At 38.7% G+C, this 20,459-nt stretch overlaps 1 protein-coding gene and 1 long non-coding RNA gene across 4 annotated transcripts in view; both read left to right on the top strand.

Annotated features, from left to right (window-relative positions):
• Window positions 1–5,125: 5,125 nt before the first annotated feature.
• psip1a (PC4 and SFRS1 interacting protein 1a) overlaps window positions 5,126–20,459 on the top strand; it is a 33,551-nt gene continuing 18,217 nt past the window's right edge. Inside the window, exons 1-4 of one of the 2 annotated variants that reach the window (XM_043244347.1) lie at window positions 5,126–5,278; window positions 7,644–7,731; window positions 9,885–9,961; window positions 10,103–10,241. In XM_043244347.1, coding sequence (XP_043100282.1) covers window positions 7,660–7,731; window positions 9,885–9,961; window positions 10,103–10,241 — 288 coding nt within the window. In that variant the 5' untranslated portion in view covers window positions 5,126–5,278; window positions 7,644–7,659. The remainder of the gene's footprint in view (window positions 5,279–7,643; window positions 7,732–9,884; window positions 9,962–10,102; window positions 10,242–20,459) is intronic. The other variant, XM_043244337.1, reaches the window with a different exon arrangement.
• On the top strand, window positions 13,057–15,988 carry LOC122348671. Of its 2 annotated transcripts, XR_006251352.1 has the most exons (5): window positions 13,057–13,795; window positions 13,987–14,204; window positions 14,290–14,347; window positions 14,919–15,881; window positions 15,933–15,988. It is a non-coding gene; the product is annotated as an uncharacterized LOC122348671 (long non-coding RNA). The 2 variants fall into 2 exon arrangements; XR_006251351.1 differs by having other exon boundaries at window positions 13,057–14,204.

Genomic DNA, 20,459 nt, shown 5'->3' on the forward strand with positions numbered 1-20,459 from the left:
CTGTTCATAGGTCATTTATATACTTGGTGCATATTGCCACCTAACTTGTGGTTATGTAATTTTTTTTTCCCCATTTAATCTTAAAAACTGTGAAATAAGAATTCAGTTGTTTGTTTGTTTGATGCTAATTATATAATAAGTCATATAAGATATGTATTTTTATTTTAAAATGATAAAAAATGCAGATCCATGACAATATTATATATGGCAATCAATGTATATAAATATGCATTATAATACATATAATAACCATATAAGAATTCTATTGCAATGATATATAAAATAATGTGCAACCTGTCACAGCCACTGCAGTCTCGTCAGTAGAGCACGCACGCATGCGCTGATAGCTCTCAAGTAAGCTAAACCTGAAACATAACTACTCCGGAGCAGCTTATCTTCAGAGAGCAAGTTGCTATGGCTACTTGCATACCCTGAAAGCTACCTCTGTTTTTTTGGAACTGAAAGTTGAGGTCATCTGCTTACTTAATCTTAAACATACCCGAGTGTGTCACATAACCTGCTTTCTGGAATAGCTATAATTAGTCTATAAACACAACTTCTCTCATTATAAATGCATTATTTGGAACAATCATTATATCTGTTTTGCTCTGGACTCTGTTATTATTGTTTTTGTCTCATGCCACATGCTCTGTGTGCCCTGCCTTCCCTACATGTTAATTGTATTATTGTCTTCAGCCGTGTCGTGTTAATTTAATCAATTTCCTCGTGTATTTAGTCCTGTGTGTTTTGAGTTCACGTTGTCCGATCGCAATGTCCCTTCGATGTCCCTTCATGGTTTTTTTGGTCCTACCTGCCTTGTATTTATTATTATTTAAGTTTATTTCGCTTCTCGAGTGCTCCTTTTCTCTCTCGCGTCAAACCAGCGGGAAACGTGATAGTACGATCGGACCTAAAAACAGTATTTCCCTTTTGTTTTTTTTTTGTTATGGATCCCTCTTATGACGACCCCAACTTCCTCATCCTCCTGCTGGACTCCATCTCGGCTCGTAGACCCATCGGCTCCCCCTGGGCTCCTAGCTCCCTCCTCTTCACCGTGGTCCGTCAGTCCACCAGCTGCACCAGGCTCCATCGTCTCTCTGGCTCCGCCTTGGTCTGTCGTCGACCATCCATCGCCTCGGGATTCCTCTCCTCCGGCTTCGCCTCATCCGTCCATCCCATTGGCTCAGTCAGGCTCCTCCTTCCCTCCGGCTTCACCTCAGTCCTCCGTCGCTCTGGCTCCGCCGCGTCCTTCCCGTCCCCCGTCTCCGCTTCAGTCGCCGAAGCCTGCGGCGTCGCCTTGGACCTCCAGCGCCTTGGCATCACCCTGGCTCTTCAGCTCTCCTCCGCCTCAGTCTCCTCCACCACTGGCTCCGCCGCCGTCGGTTGGCCCCATGGAGTCGATGGCTGCTCCTCCCTCCGTCGGCTCCACCGTGGACCACCATGGCTGGGCTCTGGATCTCCTCCTGCTCCGGACTCCTCCTGTCTCCTCCCTGGCTCCTCCCTCCGTCTGCGCCTCCCTGGACTCCTGTCTGCCTGCCCCCTCCTGGGGGCCGTCCTCCACCGGAACCTCCTCCCAAGCTCCCATTTGTTTTGGGTTTTTTTTGGTGCGAGGACACACCTTCCGGGAGGGGGGCCATATGTCACGTCTCTGGACTCTGTTATTATTGTTTTTGTCTCGTGCTCTGTGTGCCCTGCCTTCCCTACATGTTAATTGTAATTAGAAAAAAAGAGGTTAGATTATTGTAATGTTTTATTGGGTGGTTGTTCTGCATGATTGATAAACAAACTTAGTCCAAAGTCCAAAACGCAGCAGCTAGAGTCCTTACTAGAACTAGGAAGTATGATCATATTAGCCCGATTCAGTTAACACTGCACTGGCTCCCTATCAAACATCTTTAAAATCTTATTAATTACTTATAAAGCCCCGATTGGTTTAGCTCCTCAATACTTGAGTGAGCTCTTATCACATTATAATCCTGCACGCCCGGTGTGTTCTCAAAACTCTGGCCATTTGATAATACCTAGAATATGAAAATTGACTGCGGGTGCCAGATCCTTTTCCTATCTAGCACCTAAACTCTGGAACAATCTCCCTAACTCTGTTCAGTAAGCAGACACACTCTGCCAGTTTAAATCTAGATTAAAGACACATCTTTTTAACCTAGCCTACACATAACACACCAACACACTTTTATCATTCAAATAAGCTGCATTAACTAGATCAGCTGGAACTGGGAACACTATTCATAAAACACAATGTACTTTTTACATCATAAAAAGAAATCGCATCTACGGTAATATTAGTCTAATTTCTTTCTTAATCTGTTTCACAGTTTGTATCCAGACTAGATGATGGATCAGCACCCAGAGATTATGTTCAGCAGAGACCAGGACACCTAGATACGCACCGTGAACACCAGCTACACACACACACACACACACACTCCAAATCATTTACACTATCTGACACAGCTGCGTTTAAAATTGAACTGGAAGATAAGTGCTGGGCGTCCAGTAAGAGGAGAACTGGCCCCAACTGAGTCTGTTTTTTTTTCTTTTCTCCATATTCTGTATGGATGGGGTTTTGGTTCCTTGCCGCTGTCGCCTCTGGCTTGCTTTGTTAGGGACACTTAACTTCTAGCGATTATCGTCAAACTGATAAGTTCGTCTCTGTATTTAATAACAAATTGTTCAATCTCATCATTATTACATCCCTATCATTGTATTCTTCTATTTTATACTGTTCAGTGCTTTGATACAACCTGTGTTGTTTAAAGTGCTATATAAATAAAAATGATTGATTGATTGATTGATTAATTGATATCCACAAAGTCCATTATAAGATGCCTAAAGGGGCATTCTGGTACAGGTATATGTCCTATAGGGGTCACTATCCCTTTTGATTGAATATGTGAGGTGAATTGTTTATATCGTTGAGGAATTCCAGTGTAAGTATACTGTTCGCCTGCATATGTAAAGGCAAATAAATATCTACTCTCTTCTGCTACTGACACACTGAAGTAGGCTGAACAGTAAGTTTGGCTAAATGTTTTCCTCTCCACTCATGAAACAGAGTTTGTTTGCACAATCAGCTCTACAGATTCACTGAATAGTAAACCAGATATCAACAGACAATGTCCCATTCACAAAAAAACCCCTCATCCCCTCAAATGTTGCAGAGCCTTCAGAGCTAAGATTACGGAGGAATGATAAGCATTTTTGAAAGAGCATAATGTTGTTGTTGTTGTTGTTGTTGTTGTTGTTGTTGTTGTTGTTGTTGAAACAACCATGTGGCCAAAGACGTTGGCATACAGTGCACAGAGTGTGGCAGCAACAAAAATGTCACAACCTTGACCACCTTCACGAATGTTAAAATTACCCAATGCAGAGCATTGTAGGGAGAAGGAAAGTGCAAACTCTTCCATTAAATCTAAATGCACAGAGGTCTGGGATATACTAACAGTTCTCATCAAAGTTCTCCCCAAGGGAGAGCCAGACAAATCACAGAACATCTATGCTATATTTGATGATCAAAGTAATCATACACTTGCCAGACACTTAATGAGGTTCTTCAACCTCTTCAATCTCAAGAGCACAGAATTTACCTACACTCTGTGCATGTGAACTGGAGTCACAGAAAGGTCTGGGAGGTGGGGTAGGGACTTTACCGTGCACCATCTAGATCACAGCCTGTCAGTCTTATGGGTGACCGTCCTGCTTTAGCCCATCTCCCAATAAGCTCTACCTCAAGGAGAAATTAATAGTGCAGCCATGTGTCGAAGACTCTCTGTTTCTTCAGATTGCTCCCAGTCCATCAGTTGCCTCAACTAGGAACTATCTCCTTTAATAATCATATGCCCTTCAATAATCATATGCCCTGCAATACGCCCTTTGTGTTTTATGTATTGTAACTCACAGTTTTTTTTGTATCCGCTGCGTCTTCTTGCTCCAAAACGTGCATACAGTTGCACGTTTTTACTGGAAGTCGGCAGAACCACAATTTTAGAATTAAACTTCATTAAGAGCTGCTTCACAACGGTCTGCTTCGCAGGCCTACTCCATCACTGGCACTAAATGATCTGTACCACAACATTAGTAAGCAGCAGACAGCCCACCCAAATGCTTTTCTCATTTTGGCTGGGGATTTTAATCATGCTGACTTAAAATCCACCAACATATTGACTTTTCAACAAATGGAAACAACACCCTGGACTTTGTTTACACCACACAGAGAGGAGCTTACAAGCCCCCATCATGTGCACCATGTGCATCGAGAGCATCCTGACCAGCTGTATCACTGTGTGGTACAGTGCCTGCAATGCGTCCTGCCAAAAGACCCTCCAACACATAGTGATAGCAGCTGAGAAGATCATTGGTGTCTCTTTCCCATCCCTCCAGGAAATTTATAAAACTCGTCTCACCCGCAAAGACCTTTGCATTGCAGGTGATTCTACCCACAGCTTCTTCAGTCTGCTGCCATCAGGGAGGAGACTGTGGAGTCTCCAGGTTAGGACCAGTAGGACCTGCTCGACTTGGCTTGTGCAGATCAGCAATAACTTGAATTAAGTGGTAAGAATCTACAATCGATTGAACTTATTGTTCAAGAAAAACCTTTCGAGCTCATAACATTGCATTTCAGAATAATAAAGTTTGGTAGAAAGTGTCTTTTTTGAGGAATGGAATTGAAAAGGGTTCTGGACTGTTGCCTTTTTTTTGGATGATAAAGAAATTTGTTGCTACACAGAGTTTTGTGAGAGATTCCAACTGCAACATTCTGTTAATATTTACTATAGAATGATTAGAACCATTTCAAGAAATCCCTTAAGTTGACTTTCTGTTGGATTTGTATAATGTAATTTAAAAGCCCCCCTTTTTGATGCTGCTTTTGTACTCAATGTCCTTTTCTTTCTAGTTTAGTTTGTTTTAGTTTGCTTAATGGTTTCGTTTTTTGTTGTTTCTTGGTTGTTGCTGAACAAGTTTGGATTTATTTGGAAATTTATGTTATTTTGTTTGTTTTAAAGTTACACACACAAAAAAACTCTCTCTGTGGCTCTCACTCCAATATAGTAGGTGGCGGTAATACACCTTATCGTTGAATGGCGACTATCGTAACAACAAGGAAGAAGAAGAAGAAAAAGAAGCCGAAGAAGAGCAGAACGGGCCATTGCGGAGAGTGTTGCCAAGTCCGCGGGATAATACCACTTCAAACTGTTTCCGCGGGTAGAGAAGAGAAGAGATACAGACAGCACAATTGTCGGAGATCTTTCCTAAATAAACGGTAATCACAAATAATTACATATTTTATTTATATGAAGGTAAGTGAAGATTTATTTCAAAATGCCGTAGATATGTGCATGCATGCGTCACGTGTTGTATGCGAAGCACCGCTGAATGAGAAAATACATCATTTGCTATTCAGTTGTGTATTTACTATTCAGTCATTAGTGGTGAAGTTGGGGCATACGCGCCCCGATATATTTGCTTATACTCACTTGTTTTGGTGTCTTCTGACGTCCGTGAATGCGCGTGAGCACTAATTATTCACTAACTTGGGATATGAATTTTGACCCCCTTGTTTGCCCACCACACTAAAGTCACGTATGGTGGTTGTTATGGGTTCAGCATTTCAAAGTTGTATAGCAATAAACGTTTTGCAGATTTCAGTATTAACATTTATACATAAGTTGTAAAAATGGTTTATTTATTGTTTTTTTTTTTTTTGAAAAATGTAACAAGATATTAAAACGTCTAAAATGTAATTGATGAATACAAAAGTAAATATTATAAAATATACATAAAGAATATATGCGAATAATAAACTGCTAAGTTCAACCTCTGACATTACTCATAACTTTACTGATATGTTGGACCTCATCGCTTTCACAAATCACGAGGAAATCAAACCACAAACGGACCCAAAAATGAACCGAACTCAGACCACCTTTGAAAGCGGTCTTAATACAGTTAACTTTTGGGTCCTTTTAGAGGGGTTTGAGATCGCAGTTGAACTGCTCTGAAATCATTTAAGGGTCTCAGGTGAACAAGTTGTGAAAACACCCTTAAGAGATTGATTATGTAGTGTAGATGTTGATTATAATAGAACTTTGTGAGATAGAGATGAACTGATGTTGACTGACAGTTTCATTAGTTTGACTTTTAATATGAGATTAGAATTTGAGATTGCTAGTGCTGTCATAAAATTTGAAAACTGTTGTGATGTAATTATATAACAGGCTGTGGTCTAACGCATTACGTGCCTGCTGTTACAGTACCGTTTTTTCAGTTCACTGTTAGTGCTAGCTGTGTTAGTGATAACATTCATCACTAAAAACATTTACAAATCCGTTGTTGTTTATAAAGAGAACTTTCAGTCTCACAGGACCCTTTAGAAATTGTAATCAAAAAATTAATTTAATGTTTCCAAACCTTTGGCAGATACTTCAATAATAAGAATTCCAAATTCCAAAGTTATCCTAAAATAACCCAAATGTTTTGACATTAGCCTGGAACACACCAAGATGACACTAAAACGAAACAGAATCAAAATATTGATTATCAGCAAAAGCATTTTAGAGTGACAATGAAGACTGGAGTAATCATGTTGAAAATTGTTTAAAATCTATTCAAATAGAAAGCAATTTTAAATACTAAAATATTTCAAAATGTAACTTTTTTTGCTGTACTTGTGGTCACGTGACAAAGGACTTGAGAGGCGAACTAATCATCTCTTTCCCATCCTGCTGTTTCTCATTGCAGAGCTCGTCAACCTATGACTGTATAATTTAAATATATCGTCTGTGTTCTTATGTGGAAATTAAATTTTTTGTTGCCTGTTATTCTTTTATTGGGTTGCTTTATTATACAGACATTACAGGTAATAAGATCTAAACGAGCAAGTACATTTGTGAACCCAGCCATATAGGCTGAGCCTTACAAGTAAACCTTTTACAGATTAGATTAATGTATTGCTCTTACCTGTGCAATCAAATCTGTAATTTAAGTATTTAAGTATGTTTAATTATTTTTACAGGATGTTACAGTAGACAGTGCTAGAGATATTGACCACACACCATTCTTGGTCCAGCTGTCCCAGACACCAACTAAAGCAGTAATAGAAATACCCACTGGGTGTCCAGTGCCCTCTGTCACACAGCCGTCCCTAGGTTACATCTACTGTCAGTTTATTTCAAAGACTTTTAAGTGTTTAAGTGTTACTTTTAATGTATTGATGTGACTTGTTTATGTCTTTTATATAGTATGCGTAGCATAATGGGTATATGTTTTATATACCACTGTTGTTTACAAGTCTAATGTGCACATTATTTTTAAATTCCTGATCCTGTAATGGTTATTCATGACATTTTAAGATTTTGAAGCTACCTGATGTTCAGGGCATGGCCATGCACTCAAATTTTACTCACCGTTTTAATTGGACTTCTCTATGTCAGTTGGTTTCTGAGACTGAACTCTAGTGTCACAACAGCATAAATGTAATTACGTTTTTGTGTGAACTGCCCCTTTAAGCAATGTCAGTGTGTTGTGATGAGGTTAATGTGATAACCAAGTGAATGGGTGATGTCTTGAAGCACAAAGACTATTGAATACTAGAACAAGTAATGGAAATGTTTTGATATGTCTCAAAGGAGGATCTGTCTGGATATGGCTCGGGATTTCAAACCTGGTGATCTGATTTTTGCTAAAATGAAGGGTTATCCCCACTGGCCTGCAAGGGTGAGGAAACACTACCAAATTACCATGATTATTTATTTATATTATCATATTTCAAGTTCAGAGTCTTTCATTCACGATTTAGCCAATCAACTAATTAAGACATTATATATACACATGATCATAATGTTTTCTTTCTTCATAAGAAAGAAAGAAAAGTCTTTACTTTCTACTTTGGATAAATCTATGCTTATAGTACATAGATAGTCACGGATTTGTGTATAAATAGCATTATTTTGTGCAGGTAAAACTACTTGAATAATTTGTAAATGAATTTACAAAAATCAACATTATCTCAAGCATACACACAGTCTATCAATTAATGAGAGAACTAATGTTTGTTTTAATTAGTTATTAAGCATGTTAGCATATCACAGCATGTAATGTGAATTCTGTTGACATTCAAATATAGTAATCATCATTAACTAAGCATTAGTTGCTCATGACTCGTGTGTGTGGTCTCTCAACTAAAATGGTGACTTGGTTCTTTGAAATACTGAAAACCAGTTTGATAGTTGCAGGAATCTACAGCTTCAGCTATCTTTTAAAAAAACATGGTAGATTTTGACTGGATAATTAAATATTTACAAGAATTAAGTTTTTTTTTTTTTTTCTTTTTTTTTTTAGCTATTTAGAAGTTTAGACCCCCTCAACCTACCCCCAAACCTAAACCTACCCATTTTATAGTCAGGTATGAAAAAGATATGAAATGTAAGCAAAAATCCGCAGGAAAATTACCATTTTAGCAACAGTATAGCATTAAATATGTTTTATAGTCTCTTATCCTAATGCTACATCTAAAACCAACCTTAACTATTTCTGTACAGTATAAAAAATGACAGACAGCTAAATGTAATTACAATCATTTATTTATTGCAAAAATATCTGAATAAATACCAAAACGACTCTGCAGTTGCAGTCCTCTATTGCAGAATACAGTAGGTTTGTATGAGGTGAGAAGCAGAATTTAAATTGTCAGTAGTCGAAAATATTATCCAAATTATTATCCCTTTTCTCCGTAAAACCTGACGTTTCTTAAAGCGGCAACATTTTGAATTTGGACTGCGTCAGTCACTGTAGGCTTTGCAGCTAGGGGTGAGTGGTTGGTTTATAATAATAAACTTAATACGGCAATTTCAATATTCATAAGGATTCATTTTTAGGTGTCATCAGTGTGCCAGTATTTTATAAGATTGAAATGCTGAAAATACTATAGTATTGGTTTGTTTAGATGCTGTAACTATGTCAGTATTGTATGTTTCAGTGTCTGTGAAAATGTATTAAATATGCATTTACTAGAACCATATTTTACAAAAAATATATAAGAATTATCATGAGATCACTTTGCAAGTTGATGGTACTGAATTCCTTCTCTTCCCAGACATTGCTGTTGAAAATGTATTTTACTGGGTTATACGGTTTAAGAATAAGGCAGAAAGTTAAGATCAAAGTCCTTCAGCTTTCATATACATGTCATTTCAAAATTAGGTCATCAATATTAACATATTGGTTTTCAGTATTTTAAAGGACCAAGTCACCACTTTAGTTGAGGGGCCACACGATGAAACAAATGAAGTTAATGCTTAGTCAGTGACTACTAGATCTTGATGTCAAAGGAATTCACATGCTAGGTGCTGGGGTCTTTCCATTTACCTGTAGGCTACTATGAATAATATAGATACATGGTTGATAAATCAGATCATAATTAGTTCTCACATTAATTGAAAAACATTTTCAAACAAATTGCATGCATGAATTTTTATATATTTCTTTAATAATTCAAGTGAATTGAAGAAAATATTTCTCCAAAGTGGATAGTAAAGTCCTTTTATTTATTTAAAACATCATATGTAATAAATTATAAATAATAATGAAGTAACCATCTTAATTAATGTCTTAATTGTGAAGTTCATCCATGAAGTCATGAATGAAAGACTTTAAACGCATGTTAGTTCCTGACAATTCATGAGATATTACTGCATGAAGTAAGGCATAACTCATGCATGAATTCATAGTAATTAATGTACCCTTACCTTAAAGTGTTGCCTTTTTTAGCATGTTTAGCAATTGTTTACACTCATATGCCATATGCTACTTTCTCAATAATGTTTTGTTTTTTTGCTGTTTTATGTTTATATATGCTACTGCCATTTCAGATTGATGAGATTCCATACGGAGCTGTCAAACCATCAAACATAAAGTTCCCTATCTTCTTTTTTGGCACTCATGAAACGTAAGTAGAGATTCATCAACATTTTTACCTAAGTGATGTATTTTGTGGAGGTTTAAAAGGTCAAAATTGAAAAATCTCTGATCCTGTAGCTGAATTATGGTTAAATAAATGTGATTATATGCTTTCTGTTTAACATTTCAGAGCATTCTTAGGTCCAAAAGACATATTTCCCTATTTGCCTAATAAAGAAAAATATGGCAAACCTAACAAAAGGAAAGGCTTTAATGAAGGCTTGTGGGAAATTGACAACAATCCTAAAGTGGAGCTTAACGGACATAAGGTATTGTTATCTTGTTTTTCATTTTTATTTATTCATTTATTTATTTTTTGCAATGCAGTGAAATTCATATTGAAGCCTGTCACAAATGCAATATACTTCACAAATGACGGCAAGAAATCCACATACACACTACAGTATGACATTGTCATATTACAATAATTGCTTAAAATTGCTCTTGTCATACTTTTTATGATGGTTATGCTTTAACTTATATTAACAATGAGAAATACCTATACCTATAAAACTTGCGTTATAGTGTATAGTGTTTGTATTTCACTTCTACAAATATTTCTGTAAGTTTTCAGCACATGGATGTTGCACTCTTTGGTCAAAGAATTAAATGGTCAACTTGGGGGATGTCAAATCAGATTCTGACTTATTGAAGAAATTTGTAAATCAAAGTCTAAAGCTTATTACATTTGTGACAATAAATGTACATTTCAGCTGTATAAATGATAAATTGTTTTGACAAATCTTTAACAATTCACAATAGGTCAATAGGTCTAATAGGTCATGCAGGCAGTTAGAGAACACTTGTTTTTGAGTAAATAGAAATGAATACCTGAAAAAACTAGAGAGAGACTGTGTCTCTGTGTGTGTGTGTTTATGTGTGAGTGTGTTTTTGTACTATTTTTTTGTGGTTTACAGGGATAGAAATTTGTTTAATAATATGGGTAGGACAGAGGTATTACAATTTGAAGGTGGTTTATGAGGACATAATGCCTATGTCCCATAATTCAAAAGGCTTGGTGTAAAGCAGTAGCACATACAGTTTTTACAGTCTAAAAACTATTAAGACCGGGACACACCAAACTGATGTTCCACTTGACGGCTCTCATCAGGCTCACATTGGCCTGATTCAGCATGTTGAAGTGGTGTCAGGACCACCGGGAAAAGAACTCTTGATTGTATGCCTAGTTTCACAAATGAGTGAGCAAAAAGTAAATGAAAACGAGTAAGTAAATGAAGGCAGTACAAACAAAAGATTTTTTTAATGTTATATGATTTTACCAAAGCATTCCAATATGTGAATATTATCATAACAACATGAGCTGCATGAAATGAAGAAAGTTATCAACGTGCATTGCTTTGTTTATGTTTCATATATCTCCAATTATCTGGTATATCTTTGTTCCAGTTTCTCAGTGTGAATGCTGAATATTTACTATTTATTTTCTGAAGATGAACAAAGCTTCGGGGGTAAGTGATTAATGAAAAAAATAAGGTTTCAAGGTCTCCACCAAATACCCCACCACCGATGGAAAGTTTACTTTCTTTGACATAGTCAGCAACTGCTCACCGGGACACAAATATTTGATAGGAACATTTTCTATTTGATGCTAGATTCCCTGTATAGTAATTTTCAATGAGAAACCTACAGAAGCCTACATTTTCTGTAAACTTGCTTTAAAAAATAGTGAATTAAATGTATGCATCCAAATATCTACACTTTGAAAAAACAAATCCAACATGTATGCGTCTTTAGTTTGGTGTTGAAGATTGAAATTGTTGTAAATAGAAAAAAATAACTGCAAGCGTAGGCAGAAAAGCCTGCTGGATTTCCTCACGAATTATGTGCTCCTAAAAGACTGATCATCCACTGTTGGATACTGCTTTCTGGTGTTTCACCTAAACTTTTAAAGAAAAACACATTCAGCACTTCAGCATTTTTTTAAGCTATGAGTTGGCATGTCAGTGAAAAAACGTATCGGATAGAATGGATGCAGTCAAAGATGAAAGATATGCAGCATCTGTACTGTTGTTGAAATAAAATATACATTTTTGGAATGTACAATAAAACTATATAAGTTTCACATACAAAATGTTATATTATTGTACAGTATAATTATAATAGAATATATAATTATTCAGTTTACATCACCTTCATAAAATGGAAAAAAATAAAAACATTATATTTTACTATATACAACTATATTGTAGAAACCGCCATCTTTTTCTGACTAAAGCAAATTGAACGCAACTGATGTCCTAATGACTTGTCAGCTTGTAAGAACAAATGTCTGAGAAGAACTTGAATGAAACATATATATTGTGTATTGACTGCCTTGCCATTGCACGTTCAAGTGTAGAATTTTATAATGACACCTGTTGAAATAAATAAAAGAATGAAACATATATATATATATATATATATATATATATATATATATATATATATATATATATATATATATATATATATATATATATATGCTTTATGTGGATTGCTGTACACCCAAAGCTCGATTTAAGTATTTCTATGAATTCATAATAGGAAACTTACTGTCATCAGAAAGGTTTTTTTGGCATTTGAAAAAAACAAACAAAAAACAATCTAAAATGCACATTAGCTTATGTAGTTTATGGAGCAGATACATATATATTCTTTTTTTCATTTATCATTCTTTTTATTGATAAAAAAAGGTAATCTATCATTTTACTATTAGAGTTTGATTACAGAAAAACTGCATGCACATTAATCTTATGTCACGGATCTGCCAGGTTCTGCCACCACTTAATCCCAACAATCCCTGTCACCTGAGTACTAATCTGCCACACCTGCATGTAATCAGCACTACTTAAGCACACACCACAGTTCACTCAGTGTGCAAACTCGTCATTCCCATGCTACTTTTGAAAAATTGAAGATTTTAATCTGATTATTAATGTGAATAAGCTCTTTACTTAATATTTGGGGAATCGAATATTGATAATCAGAGTTGGTTACATGAATTGTGTAGAATACACTTTTGGGAACTTTGTATACTTTCTGAGGGAATCCTGGCTTCTCTGGTTGCTGATTGGCGCTTATCTTGGATGGCATTTTTGGGATTCCCAGGCAATTTCAATGGGTGTTCATGGTAGTTGTTGTGCTGCTCGGCTTTGGAGGATTCCAGTGTTTAAACTGTAGAGGGTCAATGGAGTTCTCACTGAAGGAACGCTGGAGCAGTTCAGTGATGTGCATTGTGGCAGCTCGCGCAGTGTCCTTGGCAGCTTCCAGTTGTTCCATGCAGTGAGTTTGTGGAGGAGTTGCAGTGCAAGTGATGGAATGTGCACTGCTCTGATTGAGGAAAACTCTCAGATGGAGGGAAGACGACGACTTCTCTTTCTTTCATTTGCTTCCTTCTTTTTTTTTTTCTCTCCCTCTTCGAAAACCATCAAGCTTTGATCACCTCTGATGAGCACTCAGTCAACCACCACCACCCACAGCACCTGTCACCCACACCACTTCTTAGCCGACTATTTCATCCAGTCCCATGGCCTGTCCAGCGCAGACACTTAACGGACACTGGCTTGGCGGAGAACTGCAATGAATTCTTCTTCTTCAGTGCTTCCTCCTGTTTAAAATGAATCCTCTGTTATATCCTACCGAACAATCTAGGATAGCTTTCAATATTTTTTTACTTTCAGGATCCTCTCTTCGATGGGCAGAAACACAGTGGGGACAAGGTGGTCCCATCATCAATTTCAGTGATTCAGTGATTTCAAGGAAGTATTTGGCCATACAGACGGAGAAGTATCAGCAGGTGAACAGTTGTATCATCTTGCACAAGGTACAAAATAAATTCAAGAATACACGTTTATGATTTAGTACTCTCGCTGCAGCCAGCAGATGGAACGAGAGGGCGTTTTTAATGACCTTTCATCAAGGTCTGGAGCATAAACTTCGTCTCCAACTAGCTGCTCAGGATGAATATTGCGGATTGGAACAATTTATTCAACACACTATTAAATGTGCTTCCAGAATGCAATCCACTTACAGCGATATGTATAGCACTCGCCCCCTTCCATCAGCAAGAGCTAGGTAACCCTCCAGAACTTCTGCCGGAACCCATGCAGATTAATTCTGGAAAAATGACACCCGTTGAGCGGCAGAGGAGAATGACCCAGGGGCTGTGACTGTATTGTGGTACTTAAGAGCATTACATACGTGTATGCCCCCACTTTCCCCCACGTCCCATGGTAAGTGTGATAGACCGTTTCTGTCACAAAATGCAGTCTGTTGAAATGTGTTATTCCCCCTTTAACAATGTTTTTTTGCCCCAAGAGAGCGGTTCAATTACCACCACACCGGCCATGGGACTGTGCCATCAATTTTATTCCAGGTGAGCCAGTGTCCCATGGAAGAATTTACCCTCATTCGCTTTCTGAACATGCGGCCATGGAGGAGTTTGTTAGGAGTATGTAAAAGATAACAAGGTTACATCCGCCCTTACCTTCCCCTGCTGCTTCAAGCTTCTTTTTTGTCGCCAAGCAGATTAAGACCTTAAAAGGCACCACCATCTTTACCAAGTTGGATCTTTGCAGTGCCTATAATTTGATAAGAATCAGAAAAGGAGATTAGTGGAAGATGGCCTTTGTGACCCTTACTGGACACTACAAGTATCTTGTTATGCCGTATGGCCTCGTCAACGCACCTTTTATTTTCCAAGATTTCAGGTTATTGGCTATTTAATTGGCTCTAGAAGAATGACATTGGTTAGAGGGGCCGCACATCCTTTTTTAGTGAGGACAGATCACAAAAACCTCCACTACTTTAAGGATGCTAAGAAGTTAAATCGCCGGTAAGCTCAGGCAGACGCTCTATCTCTGTCAAAGATGAGGATTCAGAAGAACCTAAGTCGGTTCTCCCCAAGGAACTCTTTGTCAAGCCTATCCAATGGGTTTCTCCTCCAGGTACCTCTGAGCCAGCTCCCGTTAATCTGCCAGACTGTCCCCAGGGAAACACCAGGAACAACGCTAACAACTCATCCACTCCACGTACTTATCCTTGGTCACTGGCCACCCAGGGGCCAACAACACTCTCTCAATGCTCTAAGGTCACCTGGTGGCCTGAGATGGCCAGGGACGTGAGAAGGTAAGTGAGTGGATGTAAGGATTGTGTAATGTCTAAGACTCTGTGACACTTACCAGTCGGCAAGCTATGTCCACTTCCAATCTCGAATTGCCCCTGGGCACACCTGGGAGTCCACTTCATTACTGATATGCCATCCTCAGAAGGTAACAATTATGTTCTAGGTATTGTGGACAGATTTTCCAAGTTTGGTTATTCAATCAATCTCTTTTATTTATATAGCTTTTAACAATAAAGATTGTGCCAAATCACTGAACAGTATAAAATAGAAAAATTAAATGATAGGGATGTTATAATGACGAGATTGAACAATTTGTTATTAAATGCAGAAACGGGTCTCTGTCATCAATTCAACGATAATTGCTTATAATTAAGTGTCCTGCCTTGGAAACTGCTGAATGTTTAATCACGTTTTCAAGTTATTCATACTCCCAGAGGATTGTGGGCGCCAGTTCATCTCCAGGGTGTGCAGATCTTTCTTCTTTCTCCTGGATGTGACCATTAGTCTCTTATCAGGTTTACGCCTGCAAACTAACGGACAAACGGATAGAAAGTGGGGTGATTCCTCTGTACCTTCTGCCATGGCCACCAGAACTCCTGGAACCAGTTCTTGGTCTGGGTCGAGTATGCACAGAATTCCCTGAGGCAACCACCTACTGGACTCACTCTCTTCCAGTGTGTGCTCGGTTTCTAGCCTCCCCTATTCTCCTATTCTACAAAGTTCCTTTTATGCTCTTCTGTGCAAATAAAACTAATACTTATACCATACAATCGTAACACGTTTTGTTGTTTTTTCAAAACAGATCATAAATCAAATACATTTTCATATTTATTAGGCTGTTTTATATGCTATAGATAAAGGAATTCTGAATGGTATCTTTTTTAGCGAGCCATTACACTGTTTAAATTATATCTTTCTCTGATTTTCATAATTAGGCTATGGAAATGACAGTATAAGTCATTAACCATTAGGGTATAATTTAAATTTTACAGAACAAACCTCCTAATGACAATAGTAATTTAAAAATAAAAAAACTGAAAAAGCACTGTTTCAAATTATTATGCACAACAGAGTTAAAACATTTTATGTTGTAAAGAACTGAAAACAGCCTTTTGATAAATGTGCAGCATTAGGTGGTCATATTTACTGAAATTAAAAGCCAATTTCAATTCAAAAACACCCTAACAGGGCCAGTTACATCTTAACCTAGGACCACATCTAGGTTGCAATTGACCTTTGAAATCAATCTGAAAATGTGTCCATGTTCCCTGAGGGTGGGTAGCATGTCCCAAGGGAATCTTTAGCTTAAATGGAAGGTTCACTTTGAGACATGCTAAATATCTTTTGCAAAAATCTGTGCAAAGGGTTCTCATTTTCTCATCTCTTTGCGTGACCATGATACTAAGACATTATTTCAATACAAACAGATAGGGACAAAATATTGATCGTAAAATTATCAAAAATGTCCAATCAGCCAATCACATGGCAGCAACACATTTGCATTTAGGCATGTAAACATGGTCAAGACGATCTGCTGCAGTTGAAAGTTCGATAGTGGAACCTCAGCTTCAAGAGGAACAATGTGGGTTTCGTCCTGGACGTGGAACACTGGACCAGCACTATACCCTCTTCAGGATACTGGAGGGTTCCTGGGAGTTTGCCCAACCAGTCCACATTCGACCGGGTTCCTCGTGGTGTCCCGTGGGGGGTGCTCTGGGAATACGGGGTAAGAGGCTCATTGTTAAGGGCTGTCCGGCTGTCCGGACTTCGACAGGGATGCCCTTTGTCACCGGTCCTGTTCATTATTTTTATGGACAGGATTTCTAGGCACAGCCGGGGGCCAGAGCGGGTCCGGTTTGGTGACCACAGCATCTCTGCTTTTTGCGGATGATGTTGTTCTGTTGGTTGCATCTGGCCAAGACCTACAGTGTGCGCTGGGGCGGTTCGGTCGCTGTACTGGTCTGTCATGGTGAAGAAGGAGCTGAGCCGCAAGGCGACGCTCTCAATTTACCGGTCGATCTTCCTACTCTCTTACTCTTACTCTTCCTACTTCCTACTCTCACCTATGGTCATGAGCTTTGGGTCATGACCGAAAGGATGAGATCTCAGATACAAGCGGCTGAAATGAGTTTCCTCCGTAGGGTGGCTGGGCGCTCACTTAGAGATAGGGTGAGGAGTTCAGCATGTCCCACCGGGAGGAGGCCCTGTGAAAGACCTAGGACACGCTGGAGGGACTATGTCTCTCGGCTGGCCTGGGAGCGCCTTGGTGTTCCCCCGGAAGAGCTGGAGGAAGTGTCTGCGGAGAGGGAAGTCTGGGCGTCCCTGCTTAGACTGTTGCCCCCGCGACCCGGCCCCCGGATAAGTGATAATAAATGGATGGATGGATGGTCCAAAAAAAGAAAATATCCAGTGAGCAGCAATTCTGTGGGCGCAAATGCCTTGTTGATGCCAGAGGTCAGAGGAGAATGGCCAGACTGGTTTGAGCTGATAGAAAGGCAACAGTAACTTAAATAACCACTCATTACAACAGAGGTATGTAGAAGAGCATCTCTGAACACACAACACGTCGACCCTTGAGGTGGATGGGCTACAGCAGCAGAAGACCACACCGGGTTCCACTCCTGTCAGCTAAGAAAAGGTGGATGAGGCTACTGCACAGGCAGCAAAAGATAGACATTTACATTTACATTTAGTCATTTTCCGCTCCTGTCAGACTTACAATTGAAAAGTACAAACTGAGAGACAAACACACAGTGTACAGGCTCACCCAGTCACAAAATTGACAATAGAAGATTGGAAAAACGTTGCCTGGTCTAATGAGTCTTGATTTCTGCTGCAACATTCAATGGTAGGGTCAGAATTTGGCGTCAACAACATGAAAGCATGGATCCATCCTGCCTTGTATCAATGGTTCATGCTTGGTGGCGGTGGTGTAATGGTGTGGGGGATATTTTCTTGGCACACTTTGGGCCCAATAGTACCAATTGAGCATCTTGTCAATGCCACAGCCTTGTTGCTGACCATGTCAATCCTTTTATGACCACAGTGTACCTAACTTCCGATAGCTACTTCCAGCAGGATATCGCACCATGTCATAAAGTGAAGATCATCACCTACATTGTGCTCTACATGCCATTCAACATACAGAAAATACTCACACTGTGACCAATCTCATCCACAGCTTCAGCATCTATTTATAGTTTAGGGGGTGAGGGCTTCAGATTCTAGAGAGCATTTGGTCAGAAGATTTGAAGAGAGGCTAAAGTATAATAAAGTAAAATATTTTAACAAGTGACAGAACTGCAGGATTTGAATGCTTATATCTTCTAAATGCAAATTTTGCCACCGTTTTGGAGTACACTGGCTTAAGACTAACATGGGATAAAGAGGACTAGGCTATGAAACAGGGAAAACAGGCGATTTGACTTTATTTTGATGGTTCTTTCATGAACATTCTATTAAAAAAAGTAACTTTGAACCTACATGTCAACTAACTACATGTCAACACAATAGAGTGTTAGTAGAGTATTAGTAGACTGGTAGAGTTAGAATAAGTTGACATGTTCTTGAAAAGCTACCTATATTCATTAGATTGTCTGTTGGTAGATTATCACAATAATGAGTTAGCAGATAATAATCAGTCTACTTATATTCTAATGAAAGTTATTTGCATGTAGTTATATAGGTGCAAAGTTACTTATTGTCAACAGACAATACTCATTTGATCAGGGACTGAGTGGATTTTTAAATGGACAGGATAACAAGCTAACAAGAGGGAGGAGCAAATCAATTACAAAGGAAACTAACAAGATGGGCAATGGACAAGGGAACAGAAACAATGGGAAACAAACACTTTAAAATAAGACTCCACAAAAACCATGACAGTGTTGGAAACTTTTAGCTTCTTTTTAAGAAGAGACCAGGAGATTCTTGGTAAAGCAGGAGTTCATTTTTATTTTGTTTGCTGTAGTCATCTGCAAGAAGTCTTCAAGAAATCTTTAAGGAAATCATCAAGCCATCTCCAAGAAAATCTTCAAGAAATCTCTAAGAAAAAAAATCTAACTAAAACCTAGCACAGTGAAGTTTATATGTTTCAAGGGGGAAGAGTACATAGAGGTGGAGACTATTAAAACAAAAGTATGCAAATACAGAACAGGATCTTAGCCCAAAACAGGAACTTTCATGACAGTTGACAAAGTTTGGTGTGAATTCTATGATTTTCTAATCTGCATTAATTCACTGCCATATTTTTTCAAAATTCCACATTTAAATAAAAACAGCCAACTTCCTGTTGGTAATTGCTAATGACTGTAAATTAGAAAGTTATTTGTCTCGGTGCTATAGAGTGCCACTTCCATGCCCTTGCATGAGATTTTGCCAGTATCAAATTTCCAGTGTAATGGAAATTTCATATATTTCATATATTCACTCCCAAACCATTTCATATATTAAAAGTCCACTCATAATTTTTCATCCCCATTGCCTTGACCAAGTTTAGTGTCAATCAGGTAAGGAACCAATGACTAATATATCAAACTCCAGAGCATGCGTTTTGCCAAAGAAAAACCTAAATAGCCAATTTCCTGTTGGTTTTGTATTCAAGGGGGTGTCATAAAGCCGCTCTGCCATGCCTGTGTACCACTTTTTTTTTGTCAGTGCACTGTGTTTGTGCATCCTTATCTGGCTGTGCAGTGTCTGGAGCATCTCTCTGATCTGGCTCAGTTCACTGGCAGAGGTAGATGTGCTGGGTGGTGCAGGGGCCGGACTAAGCTTCAGCATAGCTATGTGTTGGGCAGCAGGTAGATGTGAAGTTAGTGGTTGCTGATTTACAGGTGTGTAGGGAGCTGTTGGTGGGTGTTGGCCGACAGGTGGTGTTTGTCCTGGTGATGTCATGCCTCACCAGGGCTGGAGGAGAATATCTAGGCATGTAGGCATGATATCTAGGGGTGGTATTGTGGAGTTGGTAACAGGTATCTTAGTGATGTTGCTCAGAGCTGCATCATTTAGGGTCTTTGCAAAAGTCTAGGCATCGTCTTTTGTGTAGGAGGAGTCCATCATACAGGTGTTGGAGTCAATGTGATGGTGGTGGGCCAGGTGTATATTGGAGAGCGCAGAACAGCCAGCTGATGCTGTACATGATGTGTGGTGGTGTCGTGTCTTGGGAGAAGCATAGAGATTATGATTTTGGACTCTGGGAGTGTTGTGCAGCAAGTGAGGGTCATTAGTCTCAGTGTGAATGAAAATATATGAGGGGTGTCCTGTGAAGTCTCTGATGATCTTGTGGCCTATTGTGCTATATTGCTTTGCAGTGACTTTATGGTGTGAAAAGAGTTTCTGAAAGTCCAGGAATTTTCCATTAGAG

This window comes from Puntigrus tetrazona, chromosome 1 (assembly GCF_018831695.1).
Source record: "Puntigrus tetrazona isolate hp1 chromosome 1, ASM1883169v1, whole genome shotgun sequence".
NCBI classification, from domain to species: Eukaryota; Metazoa; Chordata; class Actinopteri; order Cypriniformes; family Cyprinidae; genus Puntigrus; species Puntigrus tetrazona.